We start from the raw sequence: 20,430 nt of genomic DNA, 5'->3' as shown, positions 1-20,430 counted from the left end.
ATGCAATGCATTTTCACACTTTAAATGTAATCCTTTTAAAGAATGGTTTATCCTGATATACTTATCTTCCTTTTTTGGTGTTAATGTGTCTTTTTTTTTAATGAAAGTATGGTGATCGCTGGTTTTTATTTTTTTCCCTCAGTGCCCTTATTGGCAAAATTAAAAGTTGGCTATCTCCTATTGGTTCCTAGTATTTATTTTCAAAATTTTAATTCTATAAGTCTCTGGGATCTAGGAGTTCAGTAGCCCTTGCTTTTGGCTTTGTTAATATCCACTTTGTGATAGAAACTGGAAAGTAGACAATTGGAGGTCGTGTTTTTCTGATAAGAGTGTTAGGTGTTTCTACTGAATGTTGTTTGAAGGAAGATCTGTCTGATCTTTCAAAACAGATGAAACATGTGGCAGGAGTGCATTGATTTATAAACTCCAGGGAGCCTAGCTGATGCCCAGAGCAGATGGACCACGCCACTTCTGCCAGGGTGGGGGTGGCCTTTCCAGGTTCTCGTCTAATCCCAGGCTTGGAGCGGGGAGGACACTACTCTTGGGTCCGATGTTGACACGTCTTGTGATTTTGTGTTATTGGGCCTGAGCCCTCCCATTAGTCAATGCACAAAAGTGTTGAGCTGCCATGGAAATTATTTTGAAAATCACTGATACGCTCTGAATGCTTGTGGGGTTCTTAAGTGAAAGGTACAATCTGTTAAAAAAGAATGTGCTTGTTTTGCAAAGCTCGGTACACAAGAATATTTTCCATTGCTGCAGTTCCAAGTTCCATTCACTTCTCGTTGCCAAATGGGTACACTTCCAAGCCCTTTAAAAAGATTAGCCAATGAGAGCTGTCGGAACCAGTGCTTCCTCTCCCCTCCCGTATTGTTAAAAATAGTTTACATTGCTTCCCAGGCTGGACCTGGCTCCAGATGTCAGGGGAACCTGATTCATGCTCAGCTTGGGCCCTGTTGGCAGGCGGACCACTGCTTTCTGGCCTTCTCCTAGCTGGCAGGAAAAATATGAATGGCTGCAACTACTCTTCACTTGCCTGAAAATTTTTAAAAAGAAATGAGAACTGCTGGCCTAGATTACCTCCTTCCTCGAAAACCCTGGGACCTTCCAGATTTTCAGAAAGTGGGGAAAGTGGACAAGTTACAAAAGGAACTAAAGGCAAAGTCCTTGGCACTGACCTTTAAGATGGTTACCTCTAGTCTGACTGGGGCTGGATTTTATTCAGGAAATGAGCCAAACACTATGAAGGTGGCTTTAAAAAGAGAAAAAAAAAGGGGGGGAGGAATTCCTAGAAGCTAGTTTTTCAAAGGGCCCTTATGTATATTCATCATGGAAGATTTTGTGTGTGTGTGTGCGTGCGTACGTGTGTGTGTGTGTGTGTGTGTTTTAGAGGTGGCCTAGGTAACTTGCAAACTAAGGCTGAAAAAAGAAATTTGGGAGGCAAACAACAAGATATGTGTGAGAACCCACTAGACTGGTCCTTATGGATATATATATATATATAAACATATATATATATATGTTTATAAACCAGAGAGCTATTTCTGCAGATAGATTTCTTTTTAATGGTAGAACCTCTGCATGGCTTACATACCCACCCGTGAGGTCTGGAAATGCTATAGGAACGTAATTTTAGATCCGTTCTTTGGACAAGGCTGCGCAGCCTGACAAGTGGCCACCCCAGGGGAGCATCCCCGGTGGGGGATGCTTCACGCTGTCCTCTAGGGCCAACACACTTCATTCCTTTTCTGCAGACTCAGAAGTCAAAAACCTCCTTTCGGACGATAACTCAGAAGGCCTTACCTTGTTGGACTTGTTGAGCTTTACCTATCAAGTTGCTCGAGGAATGGAATTTTTGGCTTCAAAAAATGTAAGTGTGTTCATGGAATAGAGTTCTCTGTGGATCCAGGCCACAGGTCTGAGTGAGGTGAGCGTGGAAGGTCTCGCTTGAAGAGGCCGGTAGCAATGGCTGCTTCTCTTTTTCTTTTCCCCTGAAGCGTAGTGGGGAGTCTGATATCATCGGGTGTCTACTCTGCTCTAGAGCTTTCTCCTTCTTGGGGGTGGTTGGGAGGAGAGCCTGGAGGAGGCGAGCTCTCTGTGCCGGGACAGCCTCCCCAAGGCGCGCCAGGCAGCTCCCAGCACCACCGGGAGGTGGCCAGTCTTGCAGGGGTGATGTTGTCTAGTGGCAGATGGACCAACTGTTGTTTCTTCCCTTTCCATGCAGTGTGTCCACCGGGACCTGGCTGCTCGAAACGTCCTCCTGGCGCAGGGGAAAATCGTGAAGATCTGTGACTTCGGCCTGGCCAGAGACATCATGCATGATTCAAACTACGTGTCCAAAGGCAGTGTATGTGGTCTCTCCGCTCACTTGACATGCTCACCTTTCCTCACTCAATCTCTAAAGCTAGGTGTTGCTTCTGGCCACTCAGGGTCCATATTTTTAACGTGGAGTCCATTTTAAATTCAGGAATGGGCTCCAGGGAATCAGTAGGAAAAGCACGAGCTCTGTAGCCAGGCTGCCTGGGCGTGAGTACTGGCTCCAGCATGTACTAGCGTGGAGATTTGGGGCGAGTTACCTGACCATTCTGTAGCTTGGTTTTCCCTATCAGTAGCAGTGACCTGATAACAGTACCTATCTCCTGGGTTGTTGTGGGTGATTCGGTGACTTTAACGTTAAATGCCTAGACCTGTGCCTGGTACATACGAGCAGTGAGCAAGTGTTCGCTGTTACTCGTCTGTGCCTCTGTACATGCATTCATTTCCAGAGAGAGCATCTCTGACTTCTACCAAATTTGCAAATGGAATCTGTGACCCCTAAAACATTAAGACCATTTGAGTGCATAGATCTCAGAGGCCCAATCTCCTGAAAGACTGTCATTCTAAATGAACCCTCGGACCATCCTCCCCACCCCTTCCACCTCTGAGCAGATGTGGTAGCTCGGTATACATTTGCCACCTATCGGTACAATTCCAAATCACGCCACTGCACTGGTAGTGAGACCGCTCGAGGCCGCTGCGTCCACCAACAGAAGGCCACTGCTCTGTGTCCGGGGTCCATGTGGTTCGTGTACCGCGTGGCCATGACCTGGAGCTTTAGGCACCCGGAACAGATCAGTGGACGTTGGTGGAGTCGCTCTCTTGCCTGCTCAAGAAGCCGATGAATCAGTGATCTCGCCCGGCATTGCAGAGGGCCGAAGGATGCTAACGTGGTCCCTTTATGTGGCGGCCTCAGCTTAGTGTTTGCCCCGCAGCCGGCACCAGCCTCACAGAAGGGGCTTCCAGATCATGAAGTGACAATTTCTTAAAGTTCAAAAATGTAATTGATTCTCAGATCACTGGATCTGTTTTTAATTTTGTTCCTAGGAACACCTGCAAATAGGAGACAGGCCCATTCAGGACTCTCACTCTTTGGGTAAACATTCAGGCTTAAATATTTTTGGATGTTATTCCATGGGAGGACACAAGAGGCAACATCGACCATCCGTCCTTCATCAGATATTTATTGAGCACCCACTAGGTGCCAGGCACTCTTCTGAGTGTGGGGAGTGTAGCGCTGGACAAAAAAACACAAAGATTTTGTGGGCAAGGTTATTAGTGCAAGTTATTATTAGTCCACAGAGAACCCCTGTTATTTCTGCTGCTGTAGGCCATCAGTGGGTATGCTGGGTTTAATTTCCTCCGTCTCTCCATGCAGACCTTTCTCCCCGTGAAGTGGATGGCCCCTGAGAGCATCTTCGACAACCTCTACACCACACTGAGTGACGTCTGGTCCTACGGCATTCTGCTCTGGGAGATCTTTTCCCTTGGTACGGACCTGACATCTCTGCTCATTTGGGTTGTTTTGCAACAACACTGGAAGGGAAGCACTGTTTTCCAAGCTCCAGGGTGTAGACGATGCTAAGATACCTGCTGTGAGTCAAGAGTGGGGCAGCTGATTTAAATCACGAATTGTGCACTTGCGGTGTCTGGTGTTATGCCCATGCGCACTGAGCCGAGAGGCTTGCGGGGCTGCACCCTCACCTCTGGCCTGTGCCCCCCACTCCTTTGGGCTGTGCTTGGGTGACTTTCTCCCACTGCAAGTGTTCCTGAGGACACCCACTCCCCAGCTGCTTTCTCGCCAGGGACTTTGAGTTAAGTAGATTCACGGGTGGAGAGTCGCCTCTCCGTCGCTTCATGGTGATCGACGCTCAGGTGAAAAGTAGTATGGCGGGCGAACGGGCGTAACTCGCCTTCACGCTCATGGCCCTGGAGGAGGAGAGGAACCTCCTGGAGTCAGTCCCCAGGTACCCCGTGCTGCCAGGTGAGGGCCCCGAGGGAGGAGTGATTTACGACCTGACCTTAGTTTGTCTGGAGAGGTAAGACCTCCATGTAGCGATAAACGGTGTGCTGCTGATTTAAAATTGTCATGGAAGAGAAAGGGGAAGGGAGCCCTGTGGTCGTTGTGGACGGCTTTAGAGAGGAAACTAAGCTTGATCTGGCCTTGGCCATACACACTGAAATGTGTCCTGAATTCTGTAGGAAAGGGTTTCTTCCCTGCCTCATCTCCTTTTTTGATCCCAGTTCTCCCTGCTTGGATGTCACTGTGGATCATCCCAGTGTGTGGCTTGACTGAGTGTCATGGTCTATTAAAAGCAGAGAATTATCTAGGTATTTCAAGCCGCAGCTTTGACTTTTGCTCTCGTTATTTGAACATTTGTGGTGAAAATGATTTTTTTGCCTTCAGTGGTTCAGAATTTCTCTTGCTTTTCTATTTTGCTTTATGTATGTAGATCCAGTAGTCAGAAACATTGAAAAACTCGTTTGTGCTTTTTCTAAAGATGTAGAATTTTGCCTCAGGTGCCTGGACTTGACCAACATTAAGTCCTGGTTACATTTATTTATTTATTTATTTTAAAGATTTATTTATTTATTTATTTGACAGAGAGAGACACAGCGGGAGAGGGAACACAAGCAGGGGAGTGGGAGAGGGAGAAGCAGGCTTCCCATGGAGCAGGGAGCCTGATGCGGGGCTCGATCCCAGGACCCTGGGATCATGACCCGAGCCGAAGGCAGATGCTCAACGACTGAGCCACCCAGGCGCCCCAAGTCCTGGTTACATTTAAAATTTGAGGGGAATTCCTGGTTACATGCAAGATTTGGGGAAGCAAACCGTGAAGTCAAGGAGATAACAACACTTAATTTCCTTGAAAGAACCAGAACTTCAAGTGGGGATCCCCAGGTATTTTCTGTAGGTTCTGTGTCACCCTGATAGTTTCAGCCATGTCCCACCGGCTGGCTAATCCTGGTTGTTCCCCTTGGTTTTCAGGCGGCACACCCTACCCCGGCATGATGGTGGATTCTACTTTCTACAATAAGATCAAGAGTGGGTACCGGATGGCCAAGCCTGACCATGCCACCAGTGAAGTGTGAGCCCCCTCCCCGTCTTGTGGGCCTTGTGTTCATGCCCAGTGGGTCTGTGGGTTGTGGGGGGTGCCCTGACACCCCTCCCTGTGCCCACTCTGAGTTCTGTGCTTCCGCAGCTACGAGATCATGGTGAAGTGCTGGCACAGCGAGCCAGAGAAGAGACCCTCCTTCTACCACCTGAGTGAGATTGTGGAGCATCTGCTGCCTGGACAGTATAAGAAGGTTTGTCTGGGCCCCTTAAAGATGGGTGGAAAGGAATGGGCAAAGGGAAGACGTCAATAGCTGGTAGCTCTGCGAGAGAGCAGCACCGTTCAACACTGTTTTAAAGGAACATTTTCAGAGGAGGAAAAAGATTGCTTGATCCAGTGGCCTGCGTTTCCTGGAGTGCTCCCCAGACCCCTGGTAGCAGTGATGTCTGAAAACCCTCCCCTTTCCACAGGGCTCCCCTTTCATCTTAAGTGTGCAACACCTGTAAGCACTTTATTCTCCAGATATTTGAGTATCTGAAGCTACTGTGCAGTTAGAAGTCTCGGGGCATCCACAGCCTCATTTGCATGCACTTAAATCCATGTGAAATTGGCTTTTACCAGCTGACTGGAAGGAACAACCTCAGCTGTTATCTGTGGCTCCAGCTGGTTTTTTTGTGGGATAGGAAGCATTGTTCAAAGGAACAAATGTAATTTCATGGAACCAAGCAGGATACATTAATGAATGAAGCAACTTTCTGCTGAGATGCTGTGAAGGAACCCGACACAGTTGTATAATAAACTCCATTTCTGAGATTCATGGTAGTTGTCCATGTAGAGTCTTCATAGTTGTTACTTCTTCTCAAAGAGGAGCAGCATTAGGAGGTTGCGTGCTGAACTGGGAGTTAAATACTTTTGTCTGTTGATTATTTCACTGCCCATTACAACTCCTCGAAGTGAAACAATGAGGAGGCAGAAGGAAATTATGGTAGGCCAGTCAGAGGAGTTCTGGCTGCGTTAAGTCAGACGTTTTGGTGGGAAGAGACTGGGAAGTATTGTTGGAAAATGGGGTTTTTCTAGATCAAAGGTTTGTAAGTTTTGAGTTAGATTTCTCCAACATTTAGGGATCGGGAAGGTTTCAGGGATGGTGCTCCCAGTGGAAGTCCTTGTCACCTCTTATTGGGACCCATCCAAGCCCTGGAGAGATTATGTAACAGGGACCAGAAGGGTCCATGCTAGTCCCAGAGAAGGGAGTGGGTGTGTGTGTTGGGGGGCGGGGGCGGGCACAGTCCTAGCTAGTGACTCAGAGAACGGGCTCATTGTGATCTTAAGGTGAATGAGAGATCTCACTGGCAGGATGGCGGGAGATCTCTGTCATTGGTGGCGCTGTCTTCATGTCCCACGCCTCTGGGGACGGTTGACCTCTGACTCTCCTTCAGTTGTCTAAATCCCGTATCTGGGAGGGAGTTTGGAGACACAGACGGTTAAACGAGAGTAAGTTCTGAGAGTCCTTTTTGCAGTTCGGGCCGTGACACTTGCCTAACCGTGTGAAATGAATGTCTGCAGAGTTATGAAAAGATTCACCTGGACTTCCTGAAGAGCGACCACCCCGCCGTGGCGCGCATGCGCGTGGACTCGGACAACGCCTACATTGGCGTCACCTACAAAAACGAGGAAGACAAGCTGAAGGACTGGGAGGGCAGCCTGGACGAGCAGAGGCTGAGCGCGGACAGCGGCTACATCATCCCCCTGCCCGACATCGACCCTGTCCCTGAGGAGGAAGACCTGGGCAAGAGGAACAGACACAGGTATAGGGCTTCCGGCAGGGCCCCCCTTCTCCGCTCCCCAGCGCTCCTGATGGTGAGGCTCGCCCGGTGCTGCGTCCTTTCCACGGCAGCTGGCTGCAGAGTCCCCGAGTCCCCGAGTCCCGGGGGGGTCTGCTCCGTTTTGTAAACGCTTTCCAGGCCATCCTAATGCGGGCCCTATGGGGTTGGGGGAGGTGTAGAGCAGGCAGGGACATGCTTCCCAGGTGGAGAGCCTTTGACCAGAGTCCCCAGGTGGTTTGATCAGCCACTGCAGCCCTGATTCTTGAGATACTATAAGCCTCTCTTGCTGTTTTCTGCATGGGTCCTGGGACTAGGGGGAGAGTTGAGAGAGAGGCTAGACTGGGCTATTTGATACTATCAGGGGATCTTAACCCCAGCTGCAAGTTTGGATCACCTGGGGAGACTTGAAAACTGATCTACACACTTCCCCAGACCAACAAGTTAGAATCTCTGGGAACGGAGCCCAGGCGCCTCCTGGCTGATTTTGTTCCTTCTTTTTAACTTTGTATAATGGAAGATTTCTAACCTGCCCGATTCAAGTCGAATAGTGAACTGTCGGTTCCTCTGTCACCAGACTTGAGCATTTATGAACTTGTGGCCAGACTGCATGAAGAGCCACGTCTACTAGGCTACTACTCTCTTTGGACTGTTTTGAAACAAATCCTAGACATCATATCGTTTATCCATAAATATTCCATTATGGTGCCTCTAAAAGATAAAGGCTGTATTTAAAAAGAGTAGCTGGGGTTATTAAGTTAATAATAAAATAAAAACTACAGTACCATTGTCTTGCCCTCCCCCACCAATTGACAAGAAATCGTTAAGAGCATCAGATATTCAGTGTTCAGATTTCCCTGACTCTCTCATAAATACGGTTTTGCATTTGTTTTGTTCTAATTGAGAACCAAGTAAGAGTCACACGTGGCATTTAGTTGCTATGTCTCTATATGTTTGTCCTGCCCCTTCTTACCCCCTTGCATAGTAACTGTGAAGAAGCCGGAGTATTTGCCTGTAATGTTCCCACATTCAGAATGTTGCTGATTGCATCCTGTAGTGTGTCTTACCATGTGCTTTCTCTCCTGTTTTTGCTGTAAACTGGTAGTCTGGAGCCTTAATCTGGCTCAGGTTAGATTTTTGGCAAGCATGCTTCAAAGCTGGTGCTGTGTACGTCCATTGGGAGCTACGTACTGTCCAGTTGTCTCCCCTTCTGTGACATTAACAGCCATTAGTGATCATCACCTGGATCCATTAATTTATTACCAACGCGATGCTAACACCCAGCCAGGACTACAGTCATTAGTTTTCACAGTCCCGAAGAGGGGACCACGTCCCAGTACCCCACTGTCTTTGCATAGCCCTTGAATAGAGGCAGGAGAAAGTGATGATAGTGGTCCTTGGTTCTGGGTCCAAGTTGCATATGAGTTTCTCTCTTTTTTTTCCTCTTCATTCAGGATACTCTTGTCCCTTCTTCCTCAGTCATTTGGTTAGCTACATACAGTTATTTAGGCAGAAGCACATGGCGTTATTAGTTTGGAGCCTTGTGATTTTGACATCCCTTGCTGTTGGTATGAACCAGGTAATTTAAAAAGTATGGTTGTGGTTTTTGTTTTTGGAATGTGTTATGAGACTGGGGGAGGTTGGGCAGAGTGCCCTGACTTACCTTTGCTCATGACAATTTCAAAACTGTGTTTATATTCTTTTAGCAAAGTGTTTCTCTGAGCTTTGGGTATCTGTGGTAGCACTTGACCTCAGATCTGCCATCCTTTTTGGTTATTTTGTGTGTCGGGGACTCTGAATAATATTTCAGTTATAAAAAGGTTTTGCTTCTTTTCTTTTTTTTTTTTTAAAGATTTTTATTTATTTATTTGACAGAGAGAGAGATAGCGAGAGCAGGAACACAAGCAGGGGGAGTGGGAGAGGGAGAAGCAGGCTTCCCGCGGAGCAGGGAGCCCGATGCGGGGCTCGATCCCAGGACCCCGGGATCACCACTGGATCCAAAGGCGGACGCTTAACCAACTGAGCCACCCAGGCGCCCAAAAGGTTTTGCTTCTAAGTTAAGTTAGAAAGTTGTATTGATAAATAACATAAGCAAAGTGCCCAGAACTTTTCTGGGGGTACACGAGGCTGCACCGCAGAATTTGACATCTATTACATGGAGAGAATAATTCTAGCTGATAGATAGTTGTCGTCTTAGATAATTAGAACTTCTGTAAGGGTGATAACGTTTGATTTTTGAATTGTACGAAGTATGTACCAAATGACTACCCCCAGGTGGCTCTGACAGGTGGGCTGAGCATGGGGAGTGTCTTGGTCAGCTTAGGCTGCTGTTACACACTACCATAGATTTGGGGTCTTAGAAAATAGAAATCTGTTTTCTCGCAGTTCTGGAGGCTGGAAGTCCAAGATCAAGGTGTTGGCAGGTTTGGTTTTTCCTGAGGCTCTCTCCTTGGCTTGCAGGTGGCCGTCTTCTTAATGTGTCCTCACGTGGTCTTTTTCTGTGTGTGTATTGCGGGTGTCTCTTCCTCTACAAGGACCCCAGTCCTATTGGGTGAGGGCCCCATTTTAATGACTTCATTTAACCTTAATTACCTCCTAAAAGGCCCTATCTCCAAATATAATCACAATGGGGATTAGGGCTTCAACATGTGAATTTGGTGTGGGGGGTGCATTGTACGATTCTGTCCATCATGGGGGTGGGGATGCCGGAGTTGGGATGCTCTGGGTCTAGGAAGGCATAGTGGTCCTGTGAAGTCCTCTCCTTGGGCTTGGGAGGGGAGTGGGCATGAGAAAAACCGGGTCTTGCTTGCTGTAGAGGGTTTGGGGGGTGCTGGGTCAGTACTATTAGGAGCCAGGCACTGGGCCACAAGAAGGGAATCAGAAGTAAGCCCAGTCATGAGCTCTGGGACCGCCACGAAGCCTGGCAAGCATCAAGGATGATCTGGGACTGAGTCTCCCTGAAGTTAGCTTCCTGCATGGCCACACCCCTGCCTTCTCTCTGTGAGATGGATTGGCAGAGAGGAGCCTGCCAAGTCCAGGAGGGTCAGTGCAAGGGGGTGACTCCTCTGTAGGACTCCACTGTAGAACTGGTCCCCAGGGAGGGGCCATTAGTCCAAATCACAGTGTCCAAAGAAGTCTCATAAATGCAGGTCCTAATTGGGTTGGGGTCCATATCTGAGGGTTGACTTAGGCCTCCAGCTACTGGCCAGGGCCCCAGGAAGCAGATCTGTCTGGTCTGCCAGGGAGAAGGGTTGTCAGGACGATGTGATTATCAAAACCAGCCCAGTGGACTGGGGTTCACAGTGAGGCTCCCGGACCAGGGTGTAACTTGGGGGTAGGGTGGAGTACAGATTCAGAATGGAGACAAAAGCTCAGTCCTAGGGAAGGGCCCAATCTGTGGGGTTGTGAAGGGAAACCTCAGTTTGGTGACCCTGCAGGTTCTAAGAGCTCTCTGGGCCACAAGGGCCTTGGGGCGGATGGCAGCAGACTGTTTCCCACAGGCCCCTACCTGCCAGGCTCAGTTCTCTGCTTGGAAACGGAACTGACCTGGAGAGGAGGGGAGCAAGGCAGAGGAGTCAAGCCCGGTCCTCAGGGGAGAAAAGAGCTGGGTTGAGAGCCCCTGCTGGACGTGTGTGAGCCTCGGTCCTCTGGCTGGCCAGCCCATAGTGCAGCCTACACAGCACGTCTCCAGCATGCCGCTGTGGCCTTGCGGGGAGAGCAGACTGGCCTGCCTGTCAGCACCTGACCTGCTGGGAGCGAAATGACAGATCCAGACATGTTGCAATCCAAGGCAGGAGAATGATAAGGCAGTAGGAGTTCAGAGACAGGAAGATAGGGAATCATGACAGGCTAGAGACTAGGGAAAATTATTTTTCTAAAAATCTTCACAAGACATTTTAAATGTCCAGAAAAATTGAGAGACTACATCTACTACTTAGCTTTAGTAGTTGTTAACATTTTGCCACATTTGGTTTCTCTAACTATATGATGTTACAGTTACCCCTATTTTATGTATATATGTAATATATAATAATATGTACTATGTAATTAATAACATATAATATGGAATATATATGTACCACACTCATATACACGCATCCTTTTTCTTTTCTTGCTAAAACATTTGAAACGCCAGCAAATATCTCCTAAGAATAAGGATACTCTCAAGGCGCCTGGGTGGCTCGGTTGGTTAAGCGTCTGCCTTCGGCTCAGGTCATGATCCCAGGACCCTGGGATCGAGCCCCACATCGGGCTCTCTGCTCGGCGGGAAGCCTGCTTCTTCCTCTGCCTCTGCCCCACCCACCCCCACGCTCGCACATACTCGCACTCTCTCTGTCAAATAAATAACTAAAATCTTTAAGAAAAAACAATAAGGATACTCTCCTATAAAATCATAACAGCATGATCACATGTAAGAAAATTAACAACTATTTCCTGATATCCTCTGCTATTCAGGCCCTATTTAGGTAGGGTTTGAGTAATAACAATAATAATAGCTAATATTTATTGGGACTTAGTATGTTCTAGGTACTGTGCTCAGGGCTTTATGGTTATTACCTTATTTAATCACCCTGACAAGCAGGAATATCGTCAGGCACTGTTGTCATCCCATTCCATAGGCCAGGGAACCAGCTCAGGGGGTTAAGTGACTGGTGTGACTCCCACAGCTGCTAAGTGCTAGACGATTCCAGACTTATGGCTCCTTTTCAGCCACTTTTCTGGTGGGTAAAAAGCCTTCACCCAGCTTTCCAGACTGGGGCTGGGGAAGATTGGGGAGGGTGTAAAGAAGAGGGGGAGAAGGCATTCCCGAGGCATGGGCTCAGATCCTGAGAACACTGTTGGGACACTCGGGAAGTCTCAGGGACAGCAAGCGACTGGCCCGGCTGTAGTTTGCAGCTGATTTCATCCCTCTGTGCTTTTCCTTCCCTCATATTGTCTTCTGATCAGGCACTGCTTACTTTCTTTTCCACCAGGACTGAGTTGGGGGGGCGGGGGGAGGCTAGAAATTGTCACAGCTTGTTAGCAACTCTGCTGGAAGATTTGACGGAAGAGAAGGAAGGCCGAAGCATGGAGATGACCTGGGGATCTCGGTTTTGCATGGGGCCCACTGTGGTGTGAAACATGATGAGTAGCTGCCTGGCTTGGTGGCAGAATCTTGCCAGATCGGGTGGCCTGAGGTGGAATGCCAAAGGATCTCACAGGAAGAGCTCCTTTGCTTCTGGGGTTGGGGATGCCACCCTAGCCACCCATCCAGTCTCGTGGGTCTGCACGTGGGCTTAACCTTTCCAATCCTCTCCCTCGTCCAGCTCGCAGACCTCAGAAGAGAGCGCTATCGAGACAGGTTCCAGCAGCTCTACTTTCATCAAGAGAGAGGATGAAACCATCGAGGACATCGACATGATGGACGACATTGGCATAGACTCCTCAGACCTGGTAGAGGACAGCTTCCTGTGACTGGCAGATTCAGGGGGGCACCTTCCACTCCTGGGGCCACCTTGGATCCCTTTAAGCAAACCACTTGATTGCAATGCAAACGTTTGGGAGGAGGACTCGGATGAGGTGTAAAGAGAAGTTCCCGGCCAAGGGCCTCAGGGAGCCTGCTCACTATGTATGAATGGGAGATTTCGAAATGAACCCTGTCAGCCTTGCCTCTTGGCAATGCTTCAGTGGCATCTCAGCGGCGTGTGAGGTTTGGAGGTGTTTGGACAAGGAAGTGATAGGCCTTGGAAGGTGAACTCCGTGTTTCCAAGGCATTGGTGAGATTCCAACAGACACAACTTCGATTGCGAGAAAACCCCAGCATTGTAATTATGTAAATAAGTCTAACTGAGGATGTGTTTAGATTTGTATTAATTGTCTTCTCTGGACTTCTGAAGAGACCACTCATCCCATCCATGTACTTCCTGCTTGAAACCTGGTATCAGCTGCTGTTGAACTCCTCTGTGAAGTACATGCAAAACCACTTTTGAACCTTAAAAGGTACTGGTACTATAGCATTTTACTTTTTTTTTTTTTTTTAGTGTTAAAGAGATAAAGAATAATAATTAACCAATCTTGTTTACTAGATTTGGGTCCTTTAGAAGCCCACCAACTCATTTTTGTATTGTAATCTACGTTTATAATACTACTGTTATCAGTAATGCTAAATGTGTAATGTGTAACACGTTTTCCCTACAGAGAAAGCACAATTAAAAAAAAAATTCTTACTAAGTAGGAGACAAGTTTGACAGTTTTTGACATTTATATCAAATAACCGATGTTTCTCTAGAAAATATGGTAATAGCTTTAGTGGATTAAATTTAGTGGAACATAGAGAACAGAGTAAATGTAGTGTCTTTCAGGAAGTCTGTGTTTTTAACTGTGTACTGAGTAGGTTCCCTAATCCGTTGTACTAAAAACAGTTAATTGCCCTCTGAAGTGATGGGATTTGAAAGAAACAAAACCCCTAAATCCTAAATGCTCTCAATATAAAGGCATAAGCCTACATCTAACATGACTTGTCATGTTATTACCCCGTGGAAAATACAATCAGCAATAAAAAGACTTAATTTGCAGAGGTCCTTTTACTGCCCGGTGATAACTCTGGTGCGTCCCAACATCTATATTTTTAAAATTTTACAAACCCTAGAAGAGTCAGAAGGATGCCTTGACCATGGCCCCCTTTCCTTCATCTCCTCCCCCACAGAGAAATAGTTTGAAACTGTGAGAACACACAGGCATCGTTTAGGGTTGCATGTGTGTTAGCCTGGATCCTTGGTTCCCAAATGTAACTGCAACCAGGATCACCAAATTCTAGGTCCCCACCCCAGAGCTTCTGAATTATTGAGTCTGGCCAGGGGCAGGATCCTGTATTTTTATCAACTCCCTGGCTGTTTCGATTAGCCAGGTTTGGGAAACACCAGCTTAGGGTATAGGAAGTTGCCATGGGAAACAGATCATTTGAAATTTGGAACTGGGCTAGAAGTCACTCATGCAGGAAGCCTACTATTTTAAATCCTTGGCTTTGGGTCAATGACATTTAATGCCCTATATCTAGCAAGTGCTGCCCTTTGTTTAACTTTCCAGTCTTAGCTGAGGCTGAGAGAGCTAAATCTTGGTTTGGTAGGTCTTCTAGAAGTTAAGACAGCGCTTCCCACTGCATGGGGCAACTGGACTGGCCCCCCATGGCATGCATGAAAATGGCACTATTCAGTGTCCCAAGTCTCTGTGTAACCAGGTCAATATTTTGGTGAAAAAAATTTTTTTTAAGTTTTGCTGAAATTTTGGGGTGAGATGGCAGGACAAATTGTCACATCCATCCAAACTGTCAAACTGATTGGTGTAGGTTCATTGGCATTCTTTGCAATACCGCTTAATTGTGGACACCGTGTGAAAGAAACACAGGCTGTGATTACTGCACTCACTGTGGGTGCTCCTGGCAGGTGATGCTTTGGAAGATGTAGCAGCAGTAACAAGGTACTTGACTACCCACTGGTGCAATCTCAATGCAAGCCCCAACTTTCTTCTCCACCTTTTTCATACTAAGTGTGAAGACTGAGCCAGACTGGCCATTTTAAAAAAAGAAAATCTGACTAGGTTCTGTAGAGCCCATTAGACTTGAAATACATTTGTGTTTCTAGAATGACAGCTCAAGCATTCTGTTTTTTGTTGGTGCTTTGCATTTTGATGTTCCTTTGAGTTCTGTGTGACATCACGAGGCTGGATGAAAATTCTCAGACAAGCAGGTTCTAGTCCTAATGAATACTCCCACCTAATGAGTACTCCCACCTGAGTTTGTGTGTGACTGCCTTTTTTTTTTTTTTTTTTTTTACAGTGTTTTCAGTGTATCACAGATTTGTTTCCTTTTTGGCCTCTTGCAAAGTCCCCAGATGAAAATTTGCCAATCCTTCCCGCTTTCTGTTTTTATGAAGACAATCAAAGCTGGCCTGAGAAACACAATTTGTGACTTTTTAAAATGATCGATGATGTCCTTAAAATGTGGTCTGCCGATCTGTACAAATGGTCCTATTTTTGTGAAGAGGGACGTGAGATAAAATGATGTTATACATCAATATGTATATATGTATTTCTATATAGACTTGGAGAATACTGCCAAAACATTTATGACAAGCTGTATCACTGCCTTTGTTTATATTTTTTTTTTTGACTGTGATATTCCCCCACAGGCACATTGACTGTTGCACTTTTGAATGTCCAAAATTTATATTTTAGAAAAATAAAGAGAAAAATACGTGTTTCCAAAATAGTGGTGTGGCGAATGTGTGAGAAGTAACTCAATAGGTAGGGTCTACTGATAAAAAAAAATGTATTACAAAATGCCCCGTTCGTGTTTTTGTTTTAAAACGTGTAAATGAAAATCTTTATATTTCAATAAATGATATATATGTAATTTAAAGTTATGCTAAGGTTCCAGCATTTTTGTTTTTAGCCGAATCACATGAATTAAAGCCATCCCATTCAATTTGCTTTGTTAGCAACATTTCAGTAGGACTCTATATTATGGTTTCGATGAGACCAGTAGGAAATTTAAGATTTGAATATTATTTGAGCTAGTTAGTTTTCAGACCCAGGATCTGACTTAAAGATGGCTGGCACTTGGCTCATCTTCAATCCTACTGTTTGTTTTAATAGCATTATATTGCATGGTATTATTCTCCCCTGCAGAAAGAGTACATTTACTGTCTACAACATTCAAACATTGTCCATGTGTGTAATATAAAAGATTACAGACTTTTTTCATTCTATCATCTTCCCTGTCCCTGTGCTGGTTCCCAGAGGCAGAAATGCATCTTCTATCTTTCCAGTTCCCTATCTGTGCATCTGTTTCTATACATATGTATACATCTCTGTTTTTGCTTCATATTTTACCTAAATGGGGTTTACTTCTTTTTTTAAAAAAAGATTTTATTTATTTATTTTTATTTTAGAGTGAGAGCACGTGAGAGAGCACGTGCGCACAAGCTGGGCGAGGGCAGATGGAGAGGGAGAGAATCTCCAGCAGATTCCTTGCTGAGTGCAGAGCCTGATGCAGGGCTTGATCCCATGGCCCTCAGATCATGACCTGAGCTGAAACCAAGAGTCAGACGCTTAACCAACTGAGCCACCCAGGCACCTCCATAATGCTTTGTAAAGTGCTTTTCCGCCCGTTTTTTTTAAACATAGACTTTATTTCCTAGAGCAGTTTTAGGTTCACAGCAAAATTGAATGGAAGGTATAGAGGTTTCCCCTCTACCCCTTGCCTCCCCATCATCAGCATCTCCCAGAGTGGCACATTTGTTACACTTGATGAACCTATCCTGACACATCATTATCAGAGTTTATGCTGCTTTTCTCTTTCAATGTTATGTTTTAGAGATCTGAGAAGTACCTATAGATAGACCTCCCTCATCTGTTATGAGCTGTACAGTTTCACATCATGGGAATGTACCAGAATCGATGCAATCGTGTTCCTCTAGGTGCATTTATGGTTTCCTTGCTTTGCTATTGGAATGACTTCATGAAGCTCCTTGCACACACATCCTTGTGCACACATAGTAGTGTTTCGTTAGGACAGAATCCTAGAGATGAAATTGCTAGGCCAAAGGGTGTGCAGAAATAAGTTGATATCAAGTGCAAGTCTTCGCATATGATTGTCCCAATAAAATTTTGAATCACCTGCTTTGCAGATTATTTTAGGAACCCTAGTTTTCTAGGGTTTCCTCTGCCTCTCATCGCTCACTGCGATATGGTAAGTGTTGGGAGGATGTTGATTTTTGTGTTCTGAAGCATGTCAAATCAAATGACTAGGATTTAAAGAACAAAAATTAGAGGGGCGCCTGGGTGGCTCAGATGGTTAAACATCTTTCAGCTCAGGTCATGACCCCAGGGTCCTGGGATCGAGCCCCGCATCGGGCTCCTTGCTGGGCAGGGAGCCTGCTTCTCCCTCTCCCTCTACTGTTCCCCCTGCTTGTGCTCTCTTGTTCTCTCTGTCAAATAAATTAATAAAATCTTTAAAAAACACCCACAAAAATTATACAATTCAACTTATTTTCAATTTCTGGATGATAGAAATGGATTGTTATTAATAATTGGAATATAACACCCTATCCCAACATAACTCCTTATTACCCATATTCATTAGCCTGCAGATCAAAGTTCACCTCCTTGGAGTTAAGTTGGAAGATGCTAACTATAGGCTGGGTATTGGCTCTGCTTCTGTTCCAGCCCCAAGAAGGACATGGGACTTTGGGAACAATAATCCTACTGATTAAACAAGAGCTGCCTGATCTAGCATCCACACAGGGTGCTAAGCCTGCAGAGCGATCTTTCTGTTTTCCTTTTTAATGTATAATTCTACCTCTTAATATAATACAGACAATGCGGCCTACTTGATTTCCTCGTGAGGTAAAAATAACTTTCACTATTGGAGGGTTTTTTTTTTTAATTAAATTCAATTAGCCCACATAGAGTACATATTAGTTTCAGATGCAGTGTTCAGTGATTCAAAAGTTGCATATAACACCCAGTGCGCATTACGTCACGTGCCCTCCTTAATGCCCATCACCTTGTTACCACTACTGGAGGGTTTTAAAACTCTTTCAAAGATCCTTTTCACATTGCCTTCTTTTGATTCTTAAGATAGCACTTTGAGGCAAGGAAGACATTTTATAGATGAGGAAACCAAGGGACTTCTAAAAACCATGCAGCTGGGTAATGAGAGCACCAGGGCTAGAAATTCCAAATATACTAATTCCAGTGCTGTTTATACCATACCAGACCATGGGAAAGCAAGAGATACTGAGAAAATGTTACTGTTCAGAAGTAGGTTGCTTTGCTTCTTGAGATATTTCAAAAGACAAGTGATGGACTAGTTGGCCTGTAGAAGTATTTTACACGTTTATAATAAGAACAATTTCTTTTTAGGCTATACTACAACAGATCTAATAATGAATATTATGACTCTCCTAGTTATATGCTTCATAAAATGCAGCTCAGGAAAATGACTTAGAATATCTGAATCCATCATAAACTAGGCAATTTCCCCCAGGATAATGGTGATAGAAATGCTTCATCATCTCTGACTCCAAATACATATAAGGATTAAACCCAACCACGTTGTTACAGCAAAATTAATATACTGTGTTTATAACAATTTTTTCACCCTGACAATTAAATATATGTGAAAATATATACGTGGCCTTAATTAGCAGATTATAATGTTCTGTTCCACCCAGCTACATAAATAGCACCCATGTCCTAAAGAATAATGAATGCATCCTCCAAAATCTATTCCTACATGGGTAATGTTTCCATCATCCACATTTTGGTCTACGTATAAAGCAATGGAGATATCAAGGACACATGGTTTCACATGGCTGGGGGAGCATATTTGCTCCCTGTTTCTGGTTTAAAGGCTAATCGGAATTTTAAAAAGATTTGCCACATTATCCTGGCAGATGGTATTTTGCTTTATCATTATTCATGGGTATTAATGACTTCCCTCTGGAGCATGTGTATCCTGTCTTTTGAATTTCATTACATTTCATGCTGACTGCTCCAAACAGAATTGGATCCAGTATTTTCTGTGTGGTGCTCAAGCTGCGGGTTGTTGGGTTGGTCAAAGTTTTAGACTTGATTAGAAATTAAGTAACTCTTTGAAATGAAGAAAACCTTTTTTCCTCTCTGACTTGAGGATTCCATTACATTTTTCATTTTGTTGAGCTTGCTATCCCACAGGGTTGCACGTAATATCTGGCATGTATGAAGATAGTTCCAAAGTATCCTTCGTTAGCCTGAGATTATTAGACATCCTTTCTTTTTCCCTAGAAGGGTTGGGGTTGGTTTCCTAAGTGCAGAAAATGCATGAGGACATGATGTAATGATCTGGACACAGAAAGTCATTTTTTAACTAATCTCTTCAGCAAATACTTATTAGAGAATAGCCACTTCTTTGTTTAGTTGATCTCTAGAACATTTAAGCCTCACTGAGGCAGCTGGCAGAGTTGAGTCCAACTGGCTAATTACCTGAGGGGAATATGACACTGCAGAGCAGAGCCGCACAGAGCAGAAAACTGGTGGGTGGGGGGCCACAGTCTGTACCTGGGAGTAACAACAAGCTGGAGGAATATATCATGTATATTCTGTATGATATGGAGTATAGCTTAATGGAGCCTTCTGGTAAAACTAAAGCCTTCCTGCAACCAGAGGACACAAAGTGTTGTTGGAATATTTGGGAATGGGAAGGTAGGGCTGGGGTAGCCAGCCAGACTTGCTTCCTGCAGCCCTTGTCCTAGCTTGATTCCAGACACTTCACGGCCACCTTCACATCCATCCTCCCCAAATTTTATTCCCCTGTCCTTCAATGTTACTGAGCTAGGCACCGTTTTAGGCCCTGGGATTCAGAAATTAATACAACAGACAAGATCCCTACATCGTGGAAGATAGAAATAGTGTCTCTTGAGAGCAGAAAGCAGATTTGTTCGATGGCGGGTATGATAAAGAAGATGTCCCCTCCTGGGACAAATGTTGGTCAGATGTGTTTGCAGCCTATTATAAAACACTGGTGTTTCCTAAGCTTAAGGTTCTTGAGCTGTGACACAAAGCCATTGTCTGTGAGCACCCATCCAGGTCACTGTGTTACCCTCATAGGGCTCAGGGTGCAGGGAAAACTGATGTAAATATCAAGTTCATGCTCTTTACTGGATTGTGAGTAGTAAAGTCCTTTGTTTCTGACCCAGGAGTCTTCCTGTTTTCTGGCAGCATGATGAAACTGTGGTCGGCCAACTCATAGGCTTGCAAGTAGGATAAAATCTCAGATCATTCATAGTTCTTGACATTAACTCAGCATAGTACCAGCCAAGTAAGATCTCTATCTTCTCACTTCCCCAAATGAAACCCCTCTTAACCTTGAAGGGACTGTGAGTTGGGAAGGAGTTGAAAAGCTCTAGTTGGGGAAAATAGAGAAGAAACTGACCATGTTCATCTTTTTGCCACTGCAGCCTTTCCTTTGCCTTCTTCAGTAGGTCCAAGATGGGGAAATAGAAATTAAAACTTCCCATGAAGTTCAGAGTTTGTACTGAACTGGAGGAAGTAGAGAACATTTTATTATCTAAGCATGACAAGGAATGGCAATGGGTTGATTCTAAATTTCATCCAAAGGGACAGGAAGAATGAACTCTACAGAACAGGTATGTAAGGGAAGTTATGGGACAATAATTAATTAAGGTTATTTTCTATTATTATGCATGTTCAGCCCAACC

At 45.2% G+C, this 20,430-nt stretch overlaps 1 protein-coding gene across 7 annotated transcripts in view; it reads left to right on the top strand.

The window, feature by feature from the left end:
• PDGFRA (platelet derived growth factor receptor alpha) overlaps positions 1-15,591 on the top strand; it is a 115,325-nt gene extending 99,734 nt beyond the window's left edge. For 6 of the 7 annotated variants that reach the window (XM_031018376.2, XM_006747506.3, XM_031018378.2 and 3 more), the window contains 7 exons: positions 1,755-1,870; positions 2,225-2,347; positions 3,695-3,806; positions 5,306-5,405; positions 5,520-5,625; positions 6,936-7,177; positions 12,499-15,591. In XM_031018376.2, coding sequence (XP_030874236.1) covers positions 1,755-1,870; positions 2,225-2,347; positions 3,695-3,806; positions 5,306-5,405; positions 5,520-5,625; positions 6,936-7,177; positions 12,499-12,646 — 947 coding nt within the window. In that variant the 3' untranslated portion in view covers positions 12,647-15,591. The remainder of the gene's footprint in view (positions 1-1,754; positions 1,871-2,224; positions 2,348-3,694; positions 3,807-5,305; positions 5,406-5,519; positions 5,626-6,935; positions 7,178-12,498) is intronic. The other variant, XR_004072391.2, reaches the window with a different exon arrangement.
• The last annotated feature ends 4,839 nt before the right edge of the window (positions 15,592-20,430 follow it).

Source organism: Leptonychotes weddellii, chromosome 2 (genome assembly GCF_054177405.1).
Source record: "Leptonychotes weddellii isolate Sample4059 chromosome 2, ASM5417740v2, whole genome shotgun sequence".
Taxonomy (NCBI): Eukaryota; Metazoa; Chordata; class Mammalia; order Carnivora; family Phocidae; genus Leptonychotes; species Leptonychotes weddellii.
Note: the sequence above shows the minus strand (reverse complement) of the source record. Positions and strands in the feature narration are given on the sequence as shown.